The sequence below is a fragment of the Ciconia boyciana genome, chromosome 10 (genome assembly GCF_034638445.1).
Source record: "Ciconia boyciana chromosome 10, ASM3463844v1, whole genome shotgun sequence".
NCBI lineage: Eukaryota > Metazoa > Chordata > Aves > Ciconiiformes > Ciconiidae > Ciconia > Ciconia boyciana.
In genome coordinates this window covers 38,443,205-38,470,763 of record NC_132943.1, presented here as the reverse complement: position 1 = coordinate 38,470,763, position 27,559 = coordinate 38,443,205, and the positions used below count along the sequence as shown (strand labels likewise).

The window sequence follows — 27,559 nt, the reverse complement described above, 5'->3', positions numbered from 1 at the left end:
GTTATACCCATTTTGCAACAGAAGGACAAATTAAGTTTTACTTCCTAAGCTATATTTTGAATTGGAAGAAATGCCATCCTAAATGTAAATGAATAATATTTTATCAGACCATAAGCAACCCTACAATAGTCATTTTAAAAGATATCCTAGAAGCTTATAACACATACTTGGGTATTGACAAGCTCAGGATGAGAATACAATACTTAATTTGCAGATGCATTGATAACCCATGTTTTCATGCCTTATGGAAATCTGAAAAAAGACCTTCTTTTTCAACTTTCAGATGTACAGTCATCATTTATCCCCTCATACCAAGCAATGTCGATGTGCCTAAACCACGTTTACCACATATGGATTTTAACTTAAAATACTTTGTTCACGAGGAATAGTGATTTAGATTTTAAATTCTGTCACAAATCAATTTGTAATATAAAATGAACATGCATACTTCAAAAGATTCTTAGCACATACTCATCACTATTAAATAACCTACGAAGTTTTTTTCCGTATTTAATTAACTTTGACAGAAAAGCAGATCATCTCCAGCAGTACATTTTCTTCTTGAGAGAAATGTTTTTCTTTCAGACTAACAGTAAGTGATATATAAAAGGTGTTAGAAGAGAAAGATTAACAAAATATCTGAACCATCAAGTCATGGCCTGCGCAGTAAAAACAGTGGTCTGAAACCAGTTCATAAACACTGAAAAAATGCAAACCTCGTACCAAAAGTGTTTTTATCACATGAAACTACACTGGTTTCCTTCACTTGTCAAACGAATGCAACTTGACACAACCGTTTCTCTTTCATCTTTTACAGCCAGCAGTTGCATTAGACAAGGTCAATGGCCAAAGGATTTTTCTGTTTTACAAAATGCAATGAACTTCCAGAAGTTAAAGGTCCTTTTAAGAAAATAAAAGAAAAATTGTTTCTGTGGACTTCTAGTTACAGAAAGTTGCCATTATCCTACCCCCATAAGTGTGTTAAGGCACTTAAAATAAGGGGGGGAGGGGATATTTTTTCACATTTCAAGGCCAAACAGCAAAAATCAAGAATCACTCAAAAACAGCAGTAATTTTTAGAAATTAAAGTAAAGCTGCTGTTTCCTTTAGTTTCCCTTCAAGTATTGGCTACTTAAGAGCCACTTTAAAAATTCTATTTCTACTCGAGCAGCACACCAAAATGTATTTAAAATGCATCACCACCACCTAAGGGCTTTTGATTTTTTTTGAAGCGTCACTAAGGATTTCAGAAGCTTTGATCTTCAACCTACTCTGAAGCATAAATATTCCTCTTCCCAAATATCCCTGTAACATACCCCTATCAGACAGTTACTGTTTAAGAAGGGCAGGCATGTCAAAAGGTACAACTCAAAAGCCATTCTGGAGTTACCTTCTTTGAAAAGGTAAAATAAACTAGTGTGGAACGCATCACGGGAAAAGTCTGCTAGACAGAATCTTGACTTTATATGCATTGCACACATTTCTTTTTCCAGTCATAGGCCACACACTGGAAGAGATGGTATGTGCTAAAATACTAAGGATTATACTGAAAAAAAATTATGACACTTGTACTGATTTACTACCATTACTTTCCAACATTACACACAGCTAACTATTGCTAAAGGACTACTACTAAATTTAATCTACATATAGACTTGTATTAACAATATGCTTTTTCTCTCTTCCACACCAAAACCAGATTTATATGAAATCAATTGCATTGCATCCCAAATTAATACTACATTTTCTACCTGAATTTGAAAATACTTCAAGTCAATAGATATTTTTCTTGTTTAGATATGAATTTTAACCTAGTGCTAGACTTCAAAAAGTAACTTATCCACACCTGATTTTCTCCTAATCAAAATCAACACTGTATTATACAATAACTTTAGTTTCTCTGCAATCTGTAACTACAGGAAAATAAGTAACATTACAAGCATTATTGCTATTGGAATAAATGTTGATTAATCAATACTCATCCACACTAATCTAAATCTTTAGAGTATGCCCTTGTGATTAAGATTACTTATGGCTAATTGCCACTGTAAAGGTAACACTTGCAATGACAAACACATTGATAATTTCATGACAGCACTGCACAAGCTAGACTATGTATCAAACGGATTGAGGGGCATTAGGGGGTGCGAGTTCTCTTCTTTTATAGAGGAGATAGCTCTAGAAATAGCTCTAAAAGTTATACATACAGCCAAAAATTCTTTAAGACGGTCTTCAATGCTTCCCTTGTGGATGGTAAATAAAGCTGCAGCAATCTGGTTGATAGCTTTTGCCAAGCAATGAATGTTGTTGCAATGCCCTAAACAAAAGCATATACAAATTACCTCAGCATCAGGTTTGAAAATCACAGTATTCTTTGGAAAATATCACCAAAGGAGTAAATAGACTTGTCACAATGAAAGATCAACTTTTAGCATCTTACACAATGGGAGCAAAGTACTCTTTCACGCTGAACTTGGTATCAGGAAAGCCACCAGAAGTACAGATCTCCCTTCTGAACGCTGTAACGGTCACAACAACCTGACAAAGATCCTCATGGCTTTTAGAAATAAGGAAAAAGAATATACTGGAAGTTCATTTGGTTTCTACAAAACTTGGGAGTATTCCCACTTGACTAGGCTAAAAAGACATGTGCAAGCAGGATTTTTTCAAGCTAATCAGCTGTTTTTCTCCCCTCTGTGTAAAAGAACAAGTCATCATGCCCAGACAACATGCACCCAAGAGATCTACAGGAACTCAAGAACAAATCTGTTGAATTGCTAATTGCTGTACATAACATCTTGCCTAAAATTCACCCAGGCTTCAGAGCTGTGGAAGGTGATTAAATGACACCAGTTTTCAAAGACAGCAGCAGAACTGCTCCTCAGTAAGCCTGGTATCTCTTCTAGGCAAATTAAGTCAAATCTACCACTTTAAAACAAAATTAATAGACAACAAAATTGCCCAGGTGGTACTGGGCAACTATCTTGGGAAAGTGCTAGCATATGAAAAGAAGGTGGTCTCTGAAGAAGTTAGTAAGCATTCAAGCATGCAAACACTGCTGATTCTTACCAGTTCTTTTTGCCCACTGCTGAGCACTGAGCTCATTTTTGCACTCAGTCCTTTATCATAACTCCAAGATCATGCCTGAACAGTGAGGTCAGCTAGACCCCATCACTCCACATGAGAGAAAATAACTTTTTCCCCCATGCATATCACTATTCTTTCTTAAAACAAATTTCATCTTTCATTTTATTGCCCAATTTACTCAGTGTCATGATATCTATCTGCAGCTCTTTACTCCTCTAATACCCTCAATAACTTTACATGATACAAAAATTTTCTCACCTCACTCTTCACCTCCTCTTCCAGCTGGTCTATGAATATGCTGACTAGTAGGTCCCAGCAAAGACCCCTGTGGTTCTCCACCAGCAAGCCCCCCAGAGTTGATACTCCTACTCTGTCTCCTGTTTTTAATTAAACACTGCTGCGTGAATATGCTAGTCCAAAAGAAGAAGAGATCACCACTTTCCTTGAACATCAGTCAAGAACATCTGTTCTGCTTAATTCCACCGATTTAAGTTTATATTTGTTTTTTAAGTGCCTTGATTTTTTGAAGTGACTTTGTTTTTATGTCTCAGAGACTGTAGAAAAAGCATCAGCAAGGGAATTCAACTGAGGAATTGTTGTCTTCCAACCTGCAACATGTTTCAAGTATTTAGAAAAGGCTATGTCTCTTGCAGACTAGCGTTCTATTCTAGCTTCTAGACAACAAATTAGTCCTCTAGCCTGATATTTGACTAGTGGTTCAGATTTCTTACTGGGAACAAAAGTAAAGGCCTGTTAGAGTCTGAGCCTTTATCTGGAGCCAGTGGAAGAAACAGGCTTGATCCTGAAGTAGGCAGAGAGAACACAGACATTGCTAAAGCTGTCCAAGAACTGCCTGTATTTGGGTGGTATGTCTTGCCAGATTAGAAAGCTGAAACTCCTTCAAATCTGTGACTTGTTGATGGATAAATTCAGGATTTGTCCAGGGAATTTACTTCATAAAAAGCAGCATTTATTAACTTCTCATTCTGGAAATAGCATCTATATTAAGTGTCTAAAACCAGATGTTCTACAATAAGGGCAGAACACAAGAAAAAGTAATATTATGCAAGGAAGGCAGGACTGACAAGGTCTATTCTGTTTGTTCAGTTATTTTTGTAGAGTGAACATATTTTATGTATTCCTTTTGCCAGACTCTTTTCCTCTCAATAAAGAGTCCACTCAGTAAAGAATTACATAATACAGAGGCCACATCTCATAAAATCAGTAGCAACTCCTAATATGGGCTTATTTGAGTTCTAGATGTAACCTCTCTCCAGTCACAGTTTTATGAGATCTTATTAACTATACTTACTTTAAGAACCCACTTTGAAACAAGGCTTTGACTGACTTCATGTTAAGAGTTACTGAATGTAAATGAAACAACAGAAACTGCAATATTTAATTTCCATGATATAAAACAGGCAGAAGAGAAGAATTATCTGTTGTTTCAGCCTGCTAAGAACCTGAGGACTAAGAGAGTCCTTGGAAGAGAGGGGAGTTTGAGGAACGCAAACCTGCGTGAGCTCTAACCTGCTGGAGAACCTCTAGCTAGCCTGACTCACGTTCTTAGAAATAAATTTGCAGAGGGGTGAATGTGAAAATATAATGACTGTTAAAAACTTGTAGTACTGTCCCCCTGGCAAGTGGTATAAGTTTTGAGACTCTACACTAGGTAAGATGCTTTCAAAGGAGAAACTGGTAGCAGAAAGTGCTTCCAGGGGGCTTCTTTTACAAAACTATAAACAAGTAATATTTAAAAGATGTGGTCTTAAACACATATAAGCAAGTTCATTTGGACTGAGTTAAGAGAACCAACCTCATTGTCCTTTAACAAGCAAGTTTCTACCCGTGCCCCTCACCAATCACATTTTTATTCCCCGCTCTTGCCTATATTCTGAGATTTTCATTCAGCCATCATGACTTTGAAAAAGCTCACAGAAAGTGGTAGAAATACTATGAGAGTGCAGATAACATGAAACAACTCTGTAGGTTACAGATTGTTCTCCCTATTCATCAGAAAAAGCTGTTAACTTTAAATTCATAACTTTTCAAATCAATGTTCAAGTTCTACTCATTCCATCAGAGATTCATCCAACTTTTTCACAATTGGCAAAAGGCTACACTATCTGTTTAAAATGAAACTAGAGCTAACAAATCCCTAATCTCTCAAAACTGAAGAAAACATTAATTAACCCCATTTAAAACAACAATCTTGGGTCTCAAAAAATGTGATTTGCATGCTACACTAAGCGATACGGAAGGCTTTCAGAATTTTTGGTCTTTTCCTGGTACTTTAAATTTTCAGCAGTCAGTTTAGACATCCTTTGTGAGTTAAATTTTGACCGGATTAAAAATAATGCAACTCTAAAAAACAAAAACAAAAAAACCCCAAAAAACCCAAAAAACAAAACCCCACACTGTACCCAGTAAGTGCATGCAGAATAAACATGGTCTTTTATGTGAGCCATGCTACACATCACAAAGGAAATAGCTTGAACAGCTGAAAGGTGACTTTTGTATGTGTTGGAACAGTTCTGTCAGTCTTTTTTTTTTTTTTTAACTTTTCTGTCTGAAAGAACTTTTTTTTGTAGATTATATGCAAAGAATTTCCTTGAGGCAAAGATTTTTTTTTTTTTTTTTTTAAAGAAGTTGAACTACTGCATAGGATATAACTCTGTTCACAGCTTACACCTTCCAGATTCTGTTTTCAAAATTTTATGCTTAGTAATATGAACAGCATATTAAATATAGAAAAGACACCTTGTATGAGTGGCCCAAAGCCAATGTAAAGATTACTAAAACATCTATACTATTATGTAGTAAGTCTCACGCTAATTAATGTAGAATGTATGCCCTAGCAATTCCACATATTAGGACGAGATTGCCCCCTACAGTATCTGAACTGTTCTCAAAACCTCAAGTAGAAGACCAATTTTTCATAGAAAGTTATCTCAAACAAGAGTTAAGTAAATGCTTTTTAAAGTAATTTTCAGAAGAACTATCCTGGATTAGGGCTAACTTATTTTTAAATTTTGTTCACTACAAAATGTAAGTAAATATTTAAACAAATGTATTCAAGAAACTACCAGGACTATTATGAAGAATGCATTCACAGCAAATATTTGCTGACTCTACATTACCTTCAATGGCGGGGCTATACTGAGACATCACATTACTAGCCAAAGTTGGCAAGGAGACTGCCACGAAGACCATGAGAAGGCAAGCAATTTTATATTCTTCTTCCGGACTAATGTTTTCTAAAAACAAAACCAATAACATTCTTTAATTAAATAAGTCATCTTAAAATATTTCCTTTCAACTGCAGGTAGTTTAGAATGTAAAACGTTTGACTAAACTGAAGTTTAAACCCAACAACAACAAACTCAATGTCTGTATTGTGAAAGGAGGAATATTATGTCAGTCTTGCCAAAAGACACAGGGTGAAGCTTCAAAATGTCCAGTTTGTTATCTACAAGAATGAAGGCAAGTCGCTGCCACCCTATCACTTCTAACCATTTAGTTACTCAGACTTCAATATGCTGAGCAGAATAGTATTTTTACATGCTGGTGTAAATCCAGTTATTGCTCTGAGGTGAGGAGAGCTTCTCTTGCACTCTCCTTTTGGTAAATGGGCAGAAGGTGATGTGCACTCACCCCAATTCACACTAAACCCACGTGTTTTCTAAAAGAGCAGCATCACCACACATTAGCATAAGATAAGTTTTAAAAAGTCAACAGTTGGTGAAATACGGTACTTACATCTGTACAAGCTGAACTACTAAAAGCAAAACACTTCAAACTGCAAAAGTAAGAATCAAAACACAAGACCCTAACCAATCATGAAAATATACAGAAATCCTCTTATTCACCCAGCTTAAACATTTTGCAGCTGCACCACAATTAAAATAACCTACTTAAAATGCCATTTCAGATACTAGCTACCTTCCAAAGATATACCTACCTGTATTATACATATAATGTATATAAAACAAATACGCTGCTTTTTTTTTTTAAAGGTATACAAAGAAATGTTGCTTGACACTTAAGTTTGAGTATTAAAATGCCCCTTGGAATTAGCTGTATTTTCCCCTCCCAAAATACCTACTATTAAAGCAAGAAAGAACAACTTAGGTAGCATTTAAAATATTCATGATCTCATTATAACATTAACTATCCATTATACACAGGCAAAAAAAGCAATGAAGTGCTCAGTAAGGAAGATAGGGAACAAAGCTGAAGACTGTCAAAAAGCACTTAAGAGTCTTAATTCATGCCTTCGAACCTGCCAGAGTAAACAAAACTGAAAAGCTTAGACAGTGGTGCTTTAAAGCAAATAAGAGGAAGCACTATACATGTTAGAACATAAATGTGTTTATTTTACCATGTTTCTCCTTGTAAGCTCCATGTTAACACTGGTATGACACACCAGTAACGCAATGTTGTGAAATTCATGAAGTGCATTCAGCTGGCATTTCAGCTCCTAACGCCTGCTTACGTGACACAGATTTGTTACAGATCTATACAACAGAACTGATCGTGTCCGTAGTTGTTCACAATAGTCTCCTATTTTCCTTGGCCTTAAATTACAGCAGTTTTCACCATTACCTATTAAACTCCTTCAACATCTACTCGTTATTCTTTTCCAGGTCAACAAGTTAATTCATATGTGATTGAAAAGATTCTCAAGCTAACACATCAGTAGGCAGCAGGCACAAATAATTCATGTTCTTATGCCATTTATGAAGTTCATCAAAGGAATACAAAGGACCCAAGATATAAAAGTCTCCTACCACTTTAAACACTTCCATGCCTGAGTGCATTTATCCCTCCCTCCCCTACCCCCCCCCCCCCTTTTTTCTTTTTAATATTTGTATTTAAGTTGTAACTTCTTACCTGATTTTTGGGAAGACAGTGCTACAACCAAGGCAGGATCAATCTCACAAGGTAAGCCAGCAGCTGATGACAGTTCATATACATTCATTGCCACCTGAGTACCAGAAGACAGATAATTACAAAAAAAGACAACATTGAATGCTTTTTGTGTAAACATGATGAAGTACAGTTTTTCTGTCATGTTTAAAATGTTCATTTAGAGTCTGAAGCACTAAGGAATTTCAGAGACTTGGCTAAAACAAGATAAAGAGACTCTAGATATTTGTTTGTTTCTAACCTGCACTGAACAGCTGGGTCAGTACTTGGTGTGCTAGATTAGAATTTCTTTTTGTCAAGCCAAAACAAAGCTTGTACACTTTTCTACATTACCTCCAAAGCAAACACCCTGACTTCCAATTAGCTGTTTCTACATCTTTCTTCACTGTTCAAAAGAAACCAACAGATTTTCTTTACCAGATCTGAAGTATCAGCTAACATCTGCAAATATAGCATTTTTAGACAAAAGCCAAAAGTCACAATCTGGTGAAATATTAAAGTAAGGCAGAAAAATCTTACAACAGCCAAATTTGATACAGATTCAGTGTCCAGTGATTCCAAGTGCCAAGAATTAGATTCTAAGTGGCCCTAACACTTGGAGGAACTAAGAACATCTTGAAATGTATTCAATTTTCCAGCCTGTCCTAGGCTGTATCTTTTATTGCCACTAACAAACTTTCAACACAGTTGTTCTCTCTTTCCCCAGTTTACGTTTTGGACAAAGTATCTGAAGCTGTAGTTCAGATGAATCTCTCCAAAAGCAAGTTTAGACCAAATACAAAGGACTGCAGGAAATGCTAGCAATGTGTCTTACTGCCATTAACACTTGAGAAGGTTTACACTTTGCCCATAAGTTCTCACATATAGTTGGTCAGCTGCACGTCGGGGATATTGTGCAGATTATCCTTATTCGTGTGCTCCAGCCTGGCTACCTGAGGGCAAGTTCTGATATGAAAAGCATACAATTTTGTTCGCACAGTGCTATGCTGTCAGCAGGACATATGATATTCGCTTGAGTACGGTCCTGTATTAGAAGAATTACAGAGCATCTGGACGGGAGCTGGTTCACAACAAACTGGTTAAGGCACAAAAGTGGAACAAATGCAAGCCTGTTTCTAAAAGCCTGTATAGATATCCCAACAATTTAATATTAAAAAACTAATCAAATAAAAAGAGAACAAATCCCCATTTTGCCAATCACCCCAAATCATAAGTTTCAGGGATACTAAAATAAAAATAACATTTCATAACAACTATTTATTTCATCAACAGCTTTAAAGCATTTGTACTTTGCTTGGTAAATTCAGTATATAGGAAATTACTATGTTATTATGTCCTAAAATATGCCCAATTGGACAACTGTCCCAACCCATTGTACAAAGCCTTGTAAAGATCTTTTTGTTGACACGCCTTCATTTAAGAAGTAGTCGTCTGCCTTATTGTCCCAAAAGAAGCCTTTGTTGCCACCTACAATTGCACTGCTGTATGTGACAAGGCCAGGGGAAAGCTCAGACAATGAGCTGCTGATTGTCCCCAGGGCTTAATTATTATCAGGCTCATAGCACAGTTCTGGCCCTTCCAACAAGCTGTTTTCAAGACAAAGCTCTGGCAGAGTTGTGGGGTAGCACATGTCAGAGTTCCCAGTATTCCCAGTAGGCACTATGGGCAAGACTACACAGGTTTGGCTCCTTCTCCATGCACAGTCCTCCAACATTATCCAGGCAAGCCTGCACAGCACCACGCCACACCACAAAACGTGACATCTACAGTTGGTACCATGCGAACACCAGCATGGTGGACTGTATCACAGCACTTAGAATTTATTTCAGGCATTTTGAACTAAAACCAAAAATCAACACACACAAAATAGGTATATTTAAGAATCACAGCGGAACTACAGCAGGCTCAGAGAAGGCCAACAGTCAAATATTAAGTGAAGGAGAGGCAACTAGGTGGTGCCACGTGGCATGAGCCAGAGAACAGTCCTCAGCATAGTTTTATTTAGCAGTAGATAGCCTTTTTTTTGCCATCCTATTATTCCAGTGACTCCAAATTACTCCAGTGACTTCCAGAAGAGAAGCAGCAAGTACTATGCTTTCTTGTACCTGCTGACACAAATTAGTTCAGTGATGTCTTTAGAGATCCACTGAGATGTTTAAAATGATCTGTTACCATCAGCTTAAAAATATCAGTGGTAAAATACTGTCTTCAGTGATTATTGTTGCAGCCTTTATCCTACCCTACTCTTCAGGATGCCTTTGATACCAAAGGCTGTAAGATGCTTTCTGAAAAGATCAGGCAAAGTAAGCAGTGAACTTCCCTTCTCATCTCTTCTGCATGCTGATTCCTCAAGTTCAATAATGGAACGTGATGCTTTGGTGATCAATGATTTTCTCTGTAACCATAGGTGAGAATTTTAGAAAGGCATTTCTTGAAAAGTGCAAAGGCAACTTGCATCATTTTAATATAATTTTTGTCATGAGCCAGTATCCTTGACAGTAGTTTTCCATAGCATTTTCACAGAATTCCTCTATTGTGGTATGCATTTCAATGTTTTCTGGGACATCAAACATCGATGGCTGGTTTATCAGTATTGCAAGTTTCAGAGAGCATGTGATTATGTTTTGGAGTAAAATAGCATACGTGTGAAATTTCAGTAACTTATATTCTTCATGAAATCTCTGACTCATTTTCAGACAGACTGCTAAACCATGTCTTCTGAAATCATGAGGCCCACCATAATGGACTCTGAACTGTTCTTGTAATGTACTTTTAAAAAGGAAAGGATTTTTTTTTAAATTTAGTGAATCTTCATACACAACAGAACTTAAGTTTCTTTCCTCAAGAGTAAACGGCAAAATGTAAACTTCAAGTTCAGGAATAACAACATATTCTGGCCCTCAAAAACCATACTTTGCTCAAGGGCAGATTTCTAAAAATTGTTTCTGTAAAAGTGAATCAAGAGTTGCACAATGTATATCCCACTACACATCTTCTGCAAATCAAATTGCCACAATACCGTTAAGAAGCTTGCAAACCTTCATAGGCTCCAAGCTGCAATGAGAGATTAAAAAACCAGCTAGGCTGCAGCTACACTGCTTATGTGTCCAGAAGCCACGTGATGTACTGACAAGGGTTTTTGGATGGAAACACACTACCATTCAGACACAAGGCACCTTATTTAAGCTGCTAACTTTTTTCCAAGCATTTCAGATAGTGGGTTCACAAGAATTTTCAACTTAAGGTCAAAATCAGACTTGTAGCCATTACATGCATAGAGCTCCAACCATGTACACGGAGTCCTTGAAACCTTTAGTTTTACCAGTCATACTGCTCACACTATGAAGCAGCTCAGTATTCTTCCCTTTATCGCTTAGTCATGTTTTAACATTTGATAAATTTTGTTCTTAATTCTTTCCATGACAGTTCTCAAATGTGATCACTGGCAGATAGAGACTTGTGCTTATCCTGCCAGTTGTTTGGGGTTTTTTTCCCCCCAGAACATTAGGAGGCGGCAGATGCACAACTACTTAGCTCTTTGGAAAAAAAAGGGTGTTCTTTTTTCCTGGATTTTTCACACTAAGCATGAAAGTCTTGCCCCTTACATATTTTCAGTAAGCTCCAAAAATTACTCCATCACCCTTTGGGCCAAACATTACCTTCATGTCAGTCTCTCTTGGAATGTGATCTTTAAAGTCCTCGATGGAACTTACAAGGAAAGGAATGTGGTAGGATAAGACCTAAGAGACATGAACACATACAAAATGAGAAAAAATACTTCCCATGTTAGTGATCATTACCATAGACACTACCATTATTTTACTGGACGTACTAATTTGTTTGCAGATTTAAGATGTTAAAGCCTAATAAACTAAAAATCAAGCTGTTTGCAAACAAAGTGAAATGAAAGCTTTTAAAATGTACTAAACACAGAAAACATTGAGAGGCATGCTCAGATTAAAACCTGTATGTTTTAATGTAGCATTTCTCTGAACACTACTCAAAAAGTAGATCTGCCCCCAACTTGCAATTGAAAGTTCAGTTATGACTGAGTATTGCCATTTTATCCACATGTCAACCTTTTAAGAGGTAGCATTTCTAAATAGTGACGCTTCAAATACCTTATCATTCCATTAAATTAAATAAAATGACAATTATTCGGAAGATATTCAGTTATTTCTTACATCTCTAAGTGCTTCCTGTGCCAACGACCGAAAAGACAAGATAACACCAATAATCGTCATTCTCTTCAAAACGCTGTCAACAGCTGAAGAGAAACGAGAACAGTAGTGAACAAAAACCTGTTGATGTTTAAAAGCTCAATTCTTCAAAAAAGAGAAAGAAAACATTTAACAAAATATTGAAAAACGCAAGGTACTGAAACAATGGCATTCCTTAAAAGAGCCAAAATAAACAGTGCTTAAGCAGGTTTTTATAGCCGAGTTGACAATGGGATTTTCAGAAAATGATGTATCCTGTTAACTGCTTCATGGAATGAACCTTGTTACACACAACTGACAATACTGGATGCTAACACTAGTTCTGTGTTTTCCTGAGGCCAAAAATGTCTCTTTATAATAATAATCTTTTGACAAAATAATTACTTCTGTTAATTTCATGTAAAAATCCTTCCAAAGAATGTAATAACTTACACTGTGGTAGAATCAAATCAGAAATGTGTGCCAAAAAAGCCTATGTTTTCTTTTCTATGGCTATGTACCTGGTTGTTACTGCTATGTGTTACCATCCCTGAAGAGAAAAGACACTCAAAGCTCATCATTACTGTAGTGCCCGTGCACTAATCCACACTGAAATCTCATTTTGTCTGTACATGAGAAGACTGGAAAATTCTGAAAAGGTGCATCAGTTTATATGAGCTCACATACATTTTGCTGCTTCCGTATACTTAATACATAGAAATTAATTTTTCTCATTTTCTTTACAAAGACAAAGATAAAAAACAATTCTCTATCTTTAGTAGGACCTTGCTAGTTACCCACATGATAATCTTTTAAAGAGTGCTGCCATCTGGTCTGGCTTGTCGAAGCTGGTCCTCATTTGTGTTAGAACTTCAACGTTCTCCACCACAAGTTTCTAAAAAGAAGCAAGGATTCAGGTCAGCTATAGATCTCAGTATGTTAACAGGATAAATGCAGGGTTTAGGGTATTTCAGTCTGGCAGAGAGGCAACTAAACTCATGGAATACAGATGTACCCACTGTGTTCTTAACGGGACTACAGTATCAGTATTATCGTCAGGCACTACTCTACACAACAGCAAGCTCTGAATCAAAAAGCAGAGGATTAGATGCCCCTTGGACAATGATTTTTATATTCAGCAGTGCGTACAACTTCTTAAAACAAGGGAATGAAACTCAGTAAAACCAGACAATAGCTCCTGATGTTATTCGGCTTTTTATAAGAAAAGTATACATATCTCAATAAAAATGCAGATTCACAAAGTAATCCATTCTTTTGGGTTGCTCCTTTCACTAGTTACGCTGCAAGGATTAGAAATTTAATGTTGGTAAAATTGAAAAATGGAATGAAGAGTGTAAGAGGCAGATTGTTAAATCTTGGTGCAGTTTACTTGAAATTTTCTTCCATTAAAATGTAAAATAAAAACAAAGACATTCATTAAAGTCCCAACACCTTAGCCTGAACAGTGAAACTCAAGTGCAATATTTTTCTTGTCAGTTTGACCAAAACAAAAGAAAATGCATGTCTGTTTCTAAATTGTAACAGCTCTCATACATGCAACTTGTAGCATTAGGGTAAACGTAATAACTTCCCTGAAATAATTCTCCAAATATGTATCAGATTTAAATTTAAATTACAGAGATTGTATAATCACATCTCTAAAATGTCAGATCCAAAAAGGGTTTCTTGCTAGCTGAGGAACTTATGTTGTGCCAAGTAGTATTTTTAAACTCTCTTCAAGCAAGAAATAGGTACTTTATTCTTACAAAAAATATTTTTGCAGTTTGAATGCAAAGTACCCTATTTCAGAAATGGAAAATATTATTATCTCTCTTTAGGTAGAGGACAACCAGCGGCTACGAAAATTTAGGTATCTTGTGTGTTTCTGAACATGAAATGAAGGAAGCATTTCCCTTCTTTTAAAGAAGACTTAATTTAGTGCTTTGTATACTAAACAATATCAAGGTAGGAAAGAGCTGAAAGATGGAGGAAGAAAACAAAATATTCTGGATTGGGGGTGGTCTTCCAAAGTGATTATTAATAGATTTATTTTTCAAGTGGATGCATTCCAATCCCCCTTATTTGCTAGGCAGCACAAACAAAAGGAGCAATGAGGAGAGAGCAGGAAAAACTACTATTCATCAAACATGTAGGGCATTATAAGCCTGGAATGTAATTTAAGATATACAATTTAAAATCTAAGATTAGACATACCTGCAGGAACCTACTGCTAAGGATCTGAGAACATTTCATCTTTGATAGTTCTGCTAACTGCTTTAATAGTTTTACTTTACTTTGCTTCAACCCATGCTGAAAACCAGGTAAAAGATAGCAACTGGCAGGCAGGGAAATTAAATCTCAGAGTAAATATTCCTGTGACCACAGGAGGAGAAAAAAACCCAATAAAACTTAAACTATAATGCTGTTACGAAATAAATGGTGGTCTGTGTTTACTCGCACCCAGTCAAGTAGCCTGTGCAAAGCAGATCTGTCCAACAGCTTAGACCTCTCAGATTCAACTACATTGTGTCATGGTCGTGCTATTTCCATAACCTCGAGTCTATTCATAATCCACTCAGTCTTCTCACTTTCATTCTCATCTTCAGTGAGAAGCAAGGAAAGAAATAAGCTATACAAGATGTAGCAAACTAACCACCCTCCAAGAATGTGTGTACATGTGCACGCCCATAGACACACAAGATGTACTTCTATGCTGAAAGCCAAAGCAAGACTGGTTTGCACTGAAATCAAGATGGGCAATTTTAAACCAGCCGATGTATCAGAACTTGGCAGATATGTGACATTTTAATTTAAATCCCTCAAAGCTCTCCAGAATGCAAGATTGAAGTCAATAGCCCACGCACATTGTTATTGAGTCAAGCATTCAGCTCTACAGAAAAATAACCAGCATATTAGTTTAAGATTTAAAAGGAACAGGCTGGAATACAGTTCAAATAGTTACTTAAATGAGGCAAACTTCCCCTCCTTGCCCCAGTCTTAAACTTCAGATATAAAACCAACACCTGGTCCCACTGCGGAAAGCAAAGCAAGCATGTTGAACCCTACTCTTAATAAATTCCCCATTCTATCCCTCTTGTTGCTTCCTTCCCCCAAACACAGATGTTTCTCAGTGCTCTCTTGCTAAGCCAACTGCATCTCAGCCAAAGAGATGAACATTTTATTACGTTATTTTTTTCGTCCAAATATGTGGTCACGTGCACGTGGATCTACATTATGTTCTGCTTATCCTTAGCAGTACCAGAAATCTCAGAGACAATTTAAAGTTGCTTTTTAAAAAAATACACAGAGCTATATATAATAGCAATCATGCTGATTTTGAGGAAGTATGACAACTCCACAGTAAGTGGACAAAGACAGCAGTGACCAACAATTGTGTTTTACTTGAAATGTGACAGATGTCACCTTGTGCATAGCCAGGAGTTACATAATTTAACCTTAAAATCATAGCATTCTCACCTGGAAAGTCTCATCCTAAAACTCCAAAACTGGAATGGGCCTAAGGAATCAGCTACCCTGTCTGGCTGCTCACTCAGGTCAGGGCTGCTGCACGCTCTTGCGGCAGCTGGGAAAGCATGAGCAGCCCCTCTCCTTAAGCTGTGACACTGAATAAAAGCCTACAAAACCTTTTAGGGCATTATACATCCTAGCAACTCAGCAGCACCAAAATTCACTGTGTTTACAGGGAGAACAAGATCTTCAAAACTGTAACATGGGATATATTTAAAACTCACACTTTTAAAGGCCTGGTATGCTAATAATAATAAATTGTTGTTGAAGAAAAAAATTAAAGTTCCTTAGATCTCTTAAGGATTCATGTGCATTTTTAAAAACACAGCATGCATGAATAGTTACCAAAAAACCCTTATTGTAATTAGTGGTTAAATAAATTGAAGATGATGAGATGTAATAACAATTTGGAATTAAATTTGGAAATGACACTAAAACAGTAAGTCATATGAAAAGCAAATATATGCCAATTAGTAGCATTTTTATAGTATGACTATCCTGGGAAAGTAGTACATGTTATTAAACTTGTTCAAACCTCTTTCCAGAAAGAGTTAATTACATAGGCACCAAGTGCTTCCCCTGTCATTGTTCGTTGTTTTGAATATACATGCAACTAGCTTCCTTGAGATGCCCGTATTTCCAACTTTTTCGTGGCACCACCTTTATTGTTTGTTTGTGTTGCTGTAGGTATCAGGTCCATTTATCAGAATACAGACATTTATACGAAACGGATACTGTTCAGCCAGAGGGGAAGATACGTCTAAAACCAAGGAAAACTAACAAAGAAAAAAGACGTGAAGTCTCCCATCCATGTAAACTGAACAACAGATGCTAACACACATGGTGAAGAAAGTAGTCCTTATAGATGACTAAGATACAACTGAGATTTTCATGCTAAGTTTTGAGAGTCAACAGACTTGGGTAAGCGCTTCACAAGCACCTGGAGATCTCTAAAAACATTTCTCACACTGATGATAAAAAGAGACTTTACTCATAACTTAGGGTATCTAAGATAGAAATCAACAGAGCCTGCGTAAAGTTCTGCCCATTCAGCTGTTGAAGAATGTGGGATACACACACACTACATGTGCAAATGTACTACAAAGTAAGAGTAAAATCCACAGCTTTGTGAGTTTGTTTGATGCAGTAATTTCAAAAAGATGGCATGCAGAAGCATAGCTATTAAATATCCTAAAGGAAGCTTAAACAGAAAACAACCCGCCTCCCCACCCACCAGTTTCCCAAGGTTACCTTAAGCTCAGCAACCTGTGAAGAAATGTGCCACATCAGACTTTCACTTAGGAACTTCATGCCATATGGTCCCAGAAGTTCAGAAAGGGCTCTCATTTCTGAGAAATAAAACAAACTGTTCTATTTCAAACATTCCTTCTTCAGTTATTCGATGCCCATCATGTATCGAGCAATAGTGTTTTAATTGCAAAAATATTTTACCACAAAATGGAATTTTAGATGAGAACTTGTATCGTAATAGAACTGAAGCAGCAGTCACCAACACATTATACTCCTATCTCTGTAGCTTAAATGCAACAACCCTGCTTTGACCAAAAGTAGGAAAAGCGAGCCCTCTCAAGTCATAGAGGCAGCACAAATAAAAAGTACTTAAAATACTACTGAAGGTTAACAAATGCTGTGCATAATAGAACTCTAAGAGGTGCTGTTATTCCAATTACTCAAGCACAGGATAACTATCCCTCACAAACACTCAGTAGAAACATCAACGTTTACCTGATATGTCGGAGTACTCCTCAGCATTAAATGTTAATTCATTTTCTGTAGGCAAATTCACAAATGCCTTCATGGCTGGAAAATAGGCTATGTGACCATTGCTGACTTGCCGTAGCAAAGTTTCCAAATACCTTATCAGAAAGGGAGAAAGTTTTAGATGAGAAGACACATGTTCGTAGATGCTCTATACAGATGAAATGTACTTGTGTTGGCAAGGGACAGCAAAGTCTGTGGACTAAAGTTTTACTTTCACAGTTCAACTGATATCTGTATCTTAGTCTACATCTCCCCCTTATAAAAAGCAAATTTCACAACAGGCAAACTTTAAAGTGCTTTTAACAGGTACTGGGAGAAGTAAACTTGTAAAGTCGGAAACTGAAGAAAATTTCAAACAACTCCACTTCTCCAATTCCAGATGTTTAATTAAATAAAAATAATATAAAAAACTTGTAACAAGTGTTCATATAATTACTTACCAATTTGTATACAGACTGGTAATGGTTGGCTCACCATGACTATCTAAATGCTGGGTTTGCTGAAGCAGAACATTGTTAAATACTCGTGTAATGTCGATCTGTACATAATTTTCTATTGACTGGAGGACTGTCATATAGGCTCTTACACTGGTTAACAGTTCTGAAGGCTTTGCAATCTCTTGTGTTGCTTGATTATACATAGTCATTCCAACAATTGACCTTTTAGAAATAAAAAAAATTGGAAACAAATAAATTGCATTTATTAGTAAAATTAAACAAAGATGCAGCTATAAAAATGATTTTATATTCAAAGCTTTTCTCTGAATAGTTTTCCAACCTGCAAATATAAAACTCTAATCAACAAATATACTACACCAGCACTTTCAAAAATAGTTCTAGATGCCAACAACAACTGTATTCATAGTTCCAGCAAAAATTTCATGAGACTGTAAAAATACTCACCAAGTATTTTTAAAATAAAGCTTTTTTTCTCCCCATATATAAGGGCAATCCACAATGTGGAAGATTTATATTACAACTACTTTGGTAAATAAATTAATGTTGAAGTCTTTTAAAATGCAAAGCTTCTGGGAAATGCAAGAGCCATGATATATTAAAGTGTTCAGAGCATATTAACTAAGACAAAATTCTTTGACCAAAGTTGCTGTCATAGTTTTAATTTGAAATATCTGCAAAAAGAAATTATGGCTATAATTAAGTATGAATTGAAAATATTCAAAGCAAAACTTCTATCTTGGGCTACTTTGCGTAAGTATTTAAAGGCACATCTGATTATTTTGTGATATTAACTATGCCTACTGTATTTGAGTGCATAAATTTTGCAAGACACAGACCATGCCATTTAATCTTTCTGCCTCAGCTCACACAGTATTAAAAAAAAAAAACAAACCTCAAAGCTATCTTGAAAGATCTCTTCTCTTTTGCAATACAGATAGCTTTCCTAGAGCCCACTTTTTTTTTTTTAAATTACTCTTTACCTGTTTTAAATAACTTTTCAAGAAAGTTATCAGAAGCTCTGCTTTCAACAGCTAATGCCTCCCAGCAATTATCTTGTAATTAGATAAACAGAAGTATTTTTACATCATTTGGTAGGTAATCTTCGGTTATATTTGTATACACAATTTAAAAAATTTGGGTATATGTTAAGGAAACAAATAGGAATCTTATTAATGAAAAACAAAACTCCCTTTAGCTGACACAGTGATTTCTATATTTAATCAAAAAGTCAAGAAATTGCAGGACACACTTTGATTTGTCCAAATTCTCACTATAAGTAAAACCAGGCTTCTAATAATAGATGTCCTATACATCAGGCTAGCTTTCAGGCTAGATCAGAACTGCACAAAGGACTATATATTCCCTTTTAACATAAATGGAAATGAACTTTACCCAGTATCTCACTGAAACCAGGCCCTCAAGCAAACTGTATCAGGGGGTCCTTAAAGCAAACAAAGTCGTCTTAGTAAACAAATACTTGTTGTAGTATTCATTTTAGACTTATAACAGTCTCAGCCTTTCAGAGCTAAGCTTTTGACTGGTATGTACTTTTCAAAGGCAGAACAGCAACAACAACAACAAAGACAAATCGGTAGATTATTACCTTCATCAGAGGTGAACAGGATGAGTTATTCTGGAGGAGAACATCAGCTCATTTAAGTAACATTTGCGTTGTTGCTTGGAAATGTGCAAATAAACCTATTTTCACAAGTTTACTTCTGAGACAGTCTGTCTTTGTTTTAAAACCAATTCAAAATTGGTATTATTACAAGATTAAGTGGCATAATAATAGGCTCTAGTCCAACCATACATGAAACAGAGAAGGTTAAAACAGTAAACAAAAAACCTCCTAACACTGAAACACTAATTCTTTATTTAAAGGTAAATTGCAAACCTCTGGAAGAAATGCCACTTAACTGTCTGAAAAATAATTATAAGTTGAACATTTATTCTGTTTGGCTAAAAACTCTCATTTCTTTCATGAGGCAAGAAAAAGGAAAGCACACTCTGAAGGCCATCTGCCTGTGGCTTCAGCCCCAATCCATGAGCCAACCCCCCCAAAATTAAAAAAAATCAGGCAAATATGACCTTCACTGGTCTAGGTTCATAAACGTGAAGATTACAGCTGACTTCTTATGAAGTCATGAAGTTATCTTCACTTTTATGCCACCTTATCTTACTTTAAAGATGGAGGGCTCCAGAGACCTAACATTACCTCTTGATGAGGAAAAGTTTTATTAAGTCTTTATACCTTCTATGGAATATATAATTAGTAATCCTTGGCATAAAAGATAACCAGGATAGCTGGCTGTTTTAATATGAAGTCCTCTCCAGAAGTTGCCATTTGCCTATTTCTGTAAACAACGATGGGAAGATCAAAGTAGGAACAGAGAGGAATATCAAGTGGCAATACTTTTTATTTTAAGAAAAAAGGTAATTAAAATATCTTTTCAGTTGGCTCTGTCAGGTCTTGAATTCCGATTTTTAGATTTCCCTTTCAGCAAGCCACTAAACTCAAACACTTGAAACAATCCAGCACTGTGCAAAAGAATGGTGGGAAGACAGTCTTTATGAATGCCTAAAAATAGGTGCCACAAACTCCTACAAAATACATAGGACTAGGAATGCAGGATCAGGCTCTTGTATTGGTGATATTAATTTCCAATATATTTTGTTTTAAAATAGGAACTAACAATTGTATATGTCTGCACATATAACTTATTTGTCATTTCAGTCAGAATTTGACGAGTTTCGCAATCCATCCTTTTAAAAACTAGTTTTCCATAGTAAGTATACAATACTTCCAACATCAAATCAACAAAGACTTATCTTGTATACGAATACTTCTAACTTTACAATATTTCTTACTTGGTAAAGCGGATTTCCAGGTGAGACGTTAAATATTCTCTTGGGGTAAACGTGTGTTCCCAAACCACCATGTTTGGTACGTAATTGATTGAGAAGCAGAGCTCAGAAAGTGCAGTGTGCAGTTTGTCCAGGCTTTAAGAACAGGCAACAAGAAATTACAAAAAATATTTAACATAATACAAGTATGTATTATCACAGAAAGCACATGCTGGATGGAAGACGCCTCAAGAGGTACAGGTACAGCTCTAACTCTTCCTTTCACTATCTTTTTCTGCTTTGAGACAACTCTTCTAGCTTATTTAAAAAACAGTATTTTGGGTAAGAACACATCCTACAACTGCAATACTGATCTGCATCTCATACAGTGATGCAAGAGATATACATTTTTTTAAATATATATACATATAATTCCCCCCCCCCCAAAGAACAGTCTGTTAAAGTGTTTTTTTCTTAACTGAACTAAGCAACACAAGTCATGTTTGCTACTAGCCAGTACTAACAACCTGAAAATATTGGGGGAGGGAATCTTAAGCTACAAGTAAGCTCTTTTCCCTCTACTTCTCTAATCTTTACAGTTCTCTGATGTTTGGTTATTGCAACTGTAGCAAAACCACTTCCCTTTCAGCAGCGTGTGTTTAGCCACCCCCAGCCACAATACTAAACATTTATTGTTTCCTTTTCTTAGCTTCCTTCCTCTTCATACTTTTATCACTCTACCATCTTGTCCTGTGATCTTTCCTGACAATTATCTTCTACCTTTTCCTCCCCTATAATCTCTTATGCCCCAAACTGTATTTAATAATCTTTGTTATCTCTTTCAGGTGGGTTTTGTGTTTGTTTTTTATTTGCTGGCATTTTCAATTTTTCTATAGCCACTAACAAGGAAACCTTCCCCAGCTGGTACAAGCACTGGAGCCTCCACTCCATCCCAGCAGCTGAAGGCAGCAAACAGCCTTTCCAGCAGCGAGGACTTCCAGCCCAGCCTGTACTTTACCTAGTGTTAAAGCAAGGCAGAATCGAAGATGCCACCCACTCCTTGGACTCACACTTCCACAACTATTAATATGACTATACAGGAAACCTAGCTACAGCACAGGGATCCTTTCTGCTCATGAAAGGGAACAGCCGAGGCGATAAATTCAAGAGATACACATTCCTATTGCTCTGTGTAACAGAATTCAGTCTCTATACAGGCTACAGAAGCATCATGTGCTCACAAACTACAAAGTCATCCTTTTTACAGTCAATTAAACTTACTCAGATAAATTAAGCAAGAAGCATTCAATATGTAAAACACACATGTTTTGACTTGGGATTCTAGGTGAAAGGAATAGAAGAGGCTTACTTTGTCACAACCAATCTGTTTTTCCTCATGCTTTCTACTCCTGGTTTCTCCCTTTCAGGTTCACCTTTCTTTCCAGTCTGTTTTTTTGACTTTTTGTTCACTGCTTGACTGATGGTTTTGGCACAATGCTTTGGCAGCAACTAGTAGAGGAAAAAAAATAGCCCCCCAAATTAAAATCCAACTTCTTAGCAGCCATGAAATACAAAATAAGTTTATGGTCCAGGTAGAGACTTCATCACACAAGTAACACATTCTTCCTTTGACTACTAACTACACAATTCTAATATAAAAAGTTTTCCTCAAACCACCTTCCATTTCATAAACAGAAATTCCCCAAAACAGTGGAAAAGAGATGAACAGGAAATAGAACCATAAAAATTCAGAAAGTTGAACCACCTAGAAAATCTCAAAGGAGAATTAAAAGAATAGACACAACCACACTCACCTGATCACTCAGCGTACATTGTTCTGTGCAAATGTCTGTGATAAGATTGCGAGCTTGCTTAGCCATTTCATCCAAGAACATGTTACACAAGGAAAGACTACGATCTCCAATATGATGTCGCTGTTAAAGAGGAAAAAAAAGGAAGTCTTATTTTCAGTTTCCTGTCAATGCTGCAATATTCAGACAACACACACCCTGTACTGCAGTTAATGGTTCACTAAATCATAGAACTGGGGTACAAGAAATAATAAATTCATTAGCTCTTAATAGTCTCAGCTCCATAATTTATTTTTTTTTTGGAAGCAACTTGAACCATGAAATGTTCGAAGTCAAAATGGCATATTATCATTAAAAATATTTTGCTTACTATATTTTGCAAAACATTTTCTGCAAAAGGAGGCAAAATAAATTTTAAAAACCACGTTTTCATGTTTAATTTTGGAATGACTCTACTTTAAAGTGTCCAATACTCAAGGCTTCTGTGAATCTCCTCTTCATTAATTTGTACCAGTACTAAATCCAAGAGGAAAAAAAGGCATGCAACTCAAGCTACAGAGAAAGCACAGTGTCATTCACACCACTGAAAAAGTCAACAGTGAAGCTCTACTGCATTGATTTCTGGATTCAGTTCCTTTGTCCCTGGATCTGCACAAGCATAGCCTTCTGTCTCAGTGAAAACCTTCTTTCACCACTAATGTTTACTTTTTAACAGCCACACTACTACACATTGTACACAGTACAGCGAAGATTATTTTTCAAAAGTGATAATAATTAACAAGTCATACAATTCAGATATTGAATGCAAAGTTCTGCTGGCTGTGGCAAAACATGCTTTACTGCAGCTGAATTCACAGTAACTAGCGTACAGTGGACTTTGGCCACCGATTCCTAACTGTTGCTGTAATTGTTCTGAACGACATCTCTGAAGGGAAGCTTTCCTGGAAACTTTTTAGTGGTTGTCTAGTATAAATAGAGTTTGCAGCTGTTTAAAGCAAAGTATAGAGGGAAAATAATGATATAGACATATATTGAGATGATGTTTAGCAGAAGAGGATTTAATGTTTAAATAAGAAAAGCCCACATTGTGCATATGTCAATAGATCTTATTCAGCTAATTGTTTCAGATGAGCACTGCTAATGAAAACACACTTTCATGAGCACTACACAAAATTGGCTAAGTTAACCCCTGGAGTAATTCCAAAGTCAATGGACATACAGGAAGTGTACTGAAGAATTTATTTCATTACAACAAAAATAGAAAGAATTTCCTCAGAATCAAACTACTTCCTTTAAACAAAGGGTCCATTTCTTTAAGCAACATTCCGCATTTTTTCATTTCTAATTCTAACCAAAGAGGGCTTGCATTATACTATATATTGCTTTTTAATCTTACTGAAGAAGCACTATTTATAACAAGCCATACAGAACTCCCAACTTCCTATTTCCCTTTTCTAACTATGAGCTTATAAACCATTTGAAAGAAACACTGTTGCTTGTAAATTTTAATAGGCATATGGGATTTATTAGCATCTAAGCCTGAATGACCCTAGAAAAGTCATCTAATCTTTGTACCTTAGTTTAATCTCTCTTTAAAGCAAAGATAATACTTACTTCAGAAAAGGATTTTGAGATCTATGGGTGAAGAATCATGTAAGAAGGTATCTTTGTTTTACTTCCCTTTTTACCACTCTCCTCCCTTGAATCTTGTATTGCTATAATAAACACCTTCTTGCAGTGTTCAAGTCTAGTCCTCTCTACTTTAAACAAGAGACTAAAATAACTAAGACAACATATTTAAAAATTACCTCTTCTGGGCATAGTTCATGGGTGCAGCTCATAAAATGAGTACAAAGCAGTGGGAATGCAATTGAGTATCTTGACTGAGAGGGAAGCTCCAAACACTGCTGAAACATCTTCTCAAAAGCACGACTATAAAAACTGATCAGAAATAGACATTTAAATGGAATACATACATAATTTTGCTGCAAATAAACTCTACTTCACACAAACCAAATATGCTAATAGTATCAGATTTGTAGTTGTAACTTATACCAAAAATTGTATCATGCTTTCAAAGAAGTTTGTTTTCTGCATTCACTTCTTATGCATTTTATTTGCATCTCTTATTATTATTACCATATTTTCATTCTGATGTTTGCGACATAGGCACTGCAAAAACTTGCACCTTTTGCAAAAATGTATTAAGGAAGAATCTGCAAATGACCCCAGATCAATTATGTGACTGCTTGAAGAATCTCTCTGACAGATCTTCAGAAATACCTTTATCAAACTAATTCTGATGGAAACCAGAAATTCTAATTGATTCTCCCACTGGCCTATCCTCCTGCAAAGTTTGCTATTTAAAAATTACACTTGCAAGGACAAACCAAACAATAAATAATAAAAAGCGTCTACAGCCAGGTTAGTAACATACCAAAATATAGAGAGATCTGAGGTTTCAACTAACATCTCCACCAAAGAATCTACCATTTTTGTGTGGAAAATGATTGTGTTCATCATTTTTCCTAGTTCTCTATGGTCTGCAAGACTAAGCGAAGCTTTAGAAACACTGGTGTAGGCCTGGAAGGACACAAGAAAAATTTTATGTTATATCCAGAGCTGCTTTTTTGCAAATTCCATTGCTATTGCCCAACATAAAGGTTAAATACTGATTATGCTATGCATAGGACACCTATGTACTTAAAAGACCGTGGATAGACTATTTTATCTTTCCACTATAGCTTAAGAAAAGCAAACTGCCTTTCAATGAAATCTCCAAATGTCATTTGAATATGACACCAATTGACAGATAAACTGTAGAACAAATATATTAACAAAACACAAACACGCGCTTGTGAGACCCCCCCTTTAAAAATCAGGTTTTGGAAAGCAAGAAAAAGAATGCATATTTTGAAAATATAAAAATAACATGTCTATCTAACCTTGAGACAACTGATTTACAGTCTAAACCGTACTCTCCTCTATTGAGTCAAGTGAAGATACTATTATTGCAATGCACAGAAGTGATCTCACTCAACATTGTTTTCTCTCTGAACAGTCTCTACCCTCCCTTGGCTGGGCAGGCTGAATCACACTCCGTACAGCGCAGAGCCGCCAAACTGCTCATCCTCAACACATTCTATTTCCGAACTGTTATAAACACCCGAAAGAATGATTTGCAAAAAGTATGCAATGCAAAGTTACACCAAAATGCAGCAACTTATCTGCTTAAGTATTTGTTTCATTTTAAAAGAGTATGTTATTCTTAGATAGCCTGTCATCCACTTACAGTGTGAGAGTAATCTAGAAAAGCAGTAATTTATTAAACATTTTGTAAATATGTGTGATGCTGAAAACCAAAGTCTTACCTGCAATCTAAACCAATCTAATCTCATTCCTCTGAAGTCAAACACCTCTCCATCTTCAACTGCATCAGGGAAAAATAGAGAACATAAAACCTTTGGGAATACAACTACAAATTCAGATATACTATATCAGACTTTCTAAAAAATCCCAAAAGTACTGAAGAATTACTTGGGTACTGAACCTCATGCTTCTACCTAAGAATTTCAATCCAGCACAGCCATGCTAATAGGAATTAAAATATCTAGATTAAAATATATATAATACGCTTTCTAAATTAAAAGGTAGGATTACTTCCCAATAGCATTCTTCAAAAGCTCTATCTGTATAGAGCTGCCCTGGAAAAGGAACATACAATAAGATGTAGATACCGTAATGAAAGAGAAACAAGGGAACAAATTCAGATTATGCAAGTTATCTGCTTCTACTGATTGCATGAAACAAAAAGCAATGAAGCTTCCAGAGGCATCTGTCATTCTGTTACCATCTGCCCAAGTTCATTTCAACTTACCTTGTTTCACGCTTAGTGAAGTCATTGTGTTTACAAAAGAGGACATGATGATTGATTCATCCTCTGGGCACACTGAAAGATTCTAAAATAAATATTGTTGCTATTATTGTGTTTGGTTTACGAAACAATGTCAATACCCATGCCCAATTTATCAGCTGAAAAGTACAAAAATTTACAAAAGGTAACTTCATCGATGGAATATTTCAAATAGTACTATTTAACAGCTTTCACTTTTTAATTCATTGTTGACGACAAATACCTAGAAAAGCTTGCTTCCAAACCAACATCTGCTCAAAATGGAAAAATCTGTCAGTAAGTGTAGCCATGCATTTTCAGGCTGTAGTCATTTACAAAATGGACACCAAACATTTTCCTGTTATACAGCAGACAGCAAACAATTTTCTGACCTCTACAGGCACCTGATCTGTCTGCAAAGAAAATTGGGCCATGGCAGGATATAATGGAGTCCACATCAGCATCACTTTGCTTCCCACAAACGCGCCTCTCAACAGTTTTTTACTAACATTGATTTGAATGATTTATACCACCTGAAAGATGAGCTATCAAGTTTTCAAATTTTACAAAATGAAACAGTTAATGAAAAAGCAATTTCAGCAACTGATAAGATCATATTTCTATTAAATAAAATACAGAAGTTTCTTATAATTCCAGCTATGATTGACATTTTAACCTAAAGGCTGAAAAAATCCAAGTTACCACTCAATCATTTGTCTAGTCTTGTGCTTGATACCTGTTAAGAATTAATTACAGCTAAAATTCAAGCCAATTTTTTTTTTTTTCACTTCAGTTTGATCTGAAGGATTACCCTATCCAAACACAGAACACTTGTGCCACCTGTACAGCCCTTAGAAGTCATTCACTAAACCCAGGAAACAATTTCCCAGGAATTTAATTCTATCACTCTAAAAAAATCGGTTAACATGTAAGTATATAGAGTTATAAGCAAAAAAGCCCCAAATACAGTTCTTTTGGTATTGAAGGTAAACCTAAGCTTCAGTTACATTTAATAATTTAAATAGTGAC

The 27,559-nt window shown here is 36.0% G+C and overlaps 1 protein-coding gene across 4 annotated transcripts in view; it reads right to left on the bottom strand.

Annotated features, from left to right (window-relative positions):
- Positions 1-27,559, bottom strand: part of NCKAP1 (NCK associated protein 1) — a 61,833-nt gene that overhangs the window by 2,081 nt on the left and 32,193 nt on the right. For 2 of the 4 annotated variants that reach the window (XM_072874233.1, XM_072874234.1), the window contains exons 14-30: positions 26,516-26,597; positions 26,010-26,068; positions 25,076-25,221; positions 24,447-24,579; positions 22,642-22,761; positions 22,197-22,336; positions 20,852-20,983; positions 17,966-18,184; positions 17,490-17,620; positions 16,995-17,092; positions 13,017-13,110; positions 12,201-12,283; positions 11,676-11,756; positions 10,256-10,411; positions 7,981-8,074; positions 6,228-6,344; positions 2,208-2,317 (exon numbers count right to left, since the gene is read on the bottom strand). In XM_072874233.1, the coding sequence (XP_072730334.1) occupies positions 2,208-2,317; positions 6,228-6,344; positions 7,981-8,074; positions 10,256-10,411; positions 11,676-11,756; positions 12,201-12,283; positions 13,017-13,110; positions 16,995-17,092; positions 17,490-17,620; positions 17,966-18,184; positions 20,852-20,983; positions 22,197-22,336; positions 22,642-22,761; positions 24,447-24,579; positions 25,076-25,221; positions 26,010-26,068; positions 26,516-26,597 (1,995 nt within the window). The remainder of the gene's footprint in view (positions 1-2,207; positions 2,318-6,227; positions 6,345-7,980; positions 8,075-10,255; positions 10,412-11,675; positions 11,757-12,200; positions 12,284-13,016; positions 13,111-16,994; positions 17,093-17,489; positions 17,621-17,965; positions 18,185-20,851; positions 20,984-22,196; positions 22,337-22,641; positions 22,762-24,446; positions 24,580-25,075; positions 25,222-26,009; positions 26,069-26,515; positions 26,598-27,559) is intronic. The other 2 variants (XM_072874235.1, XM_072874237.1) reach the window with 1 other exon arrangement.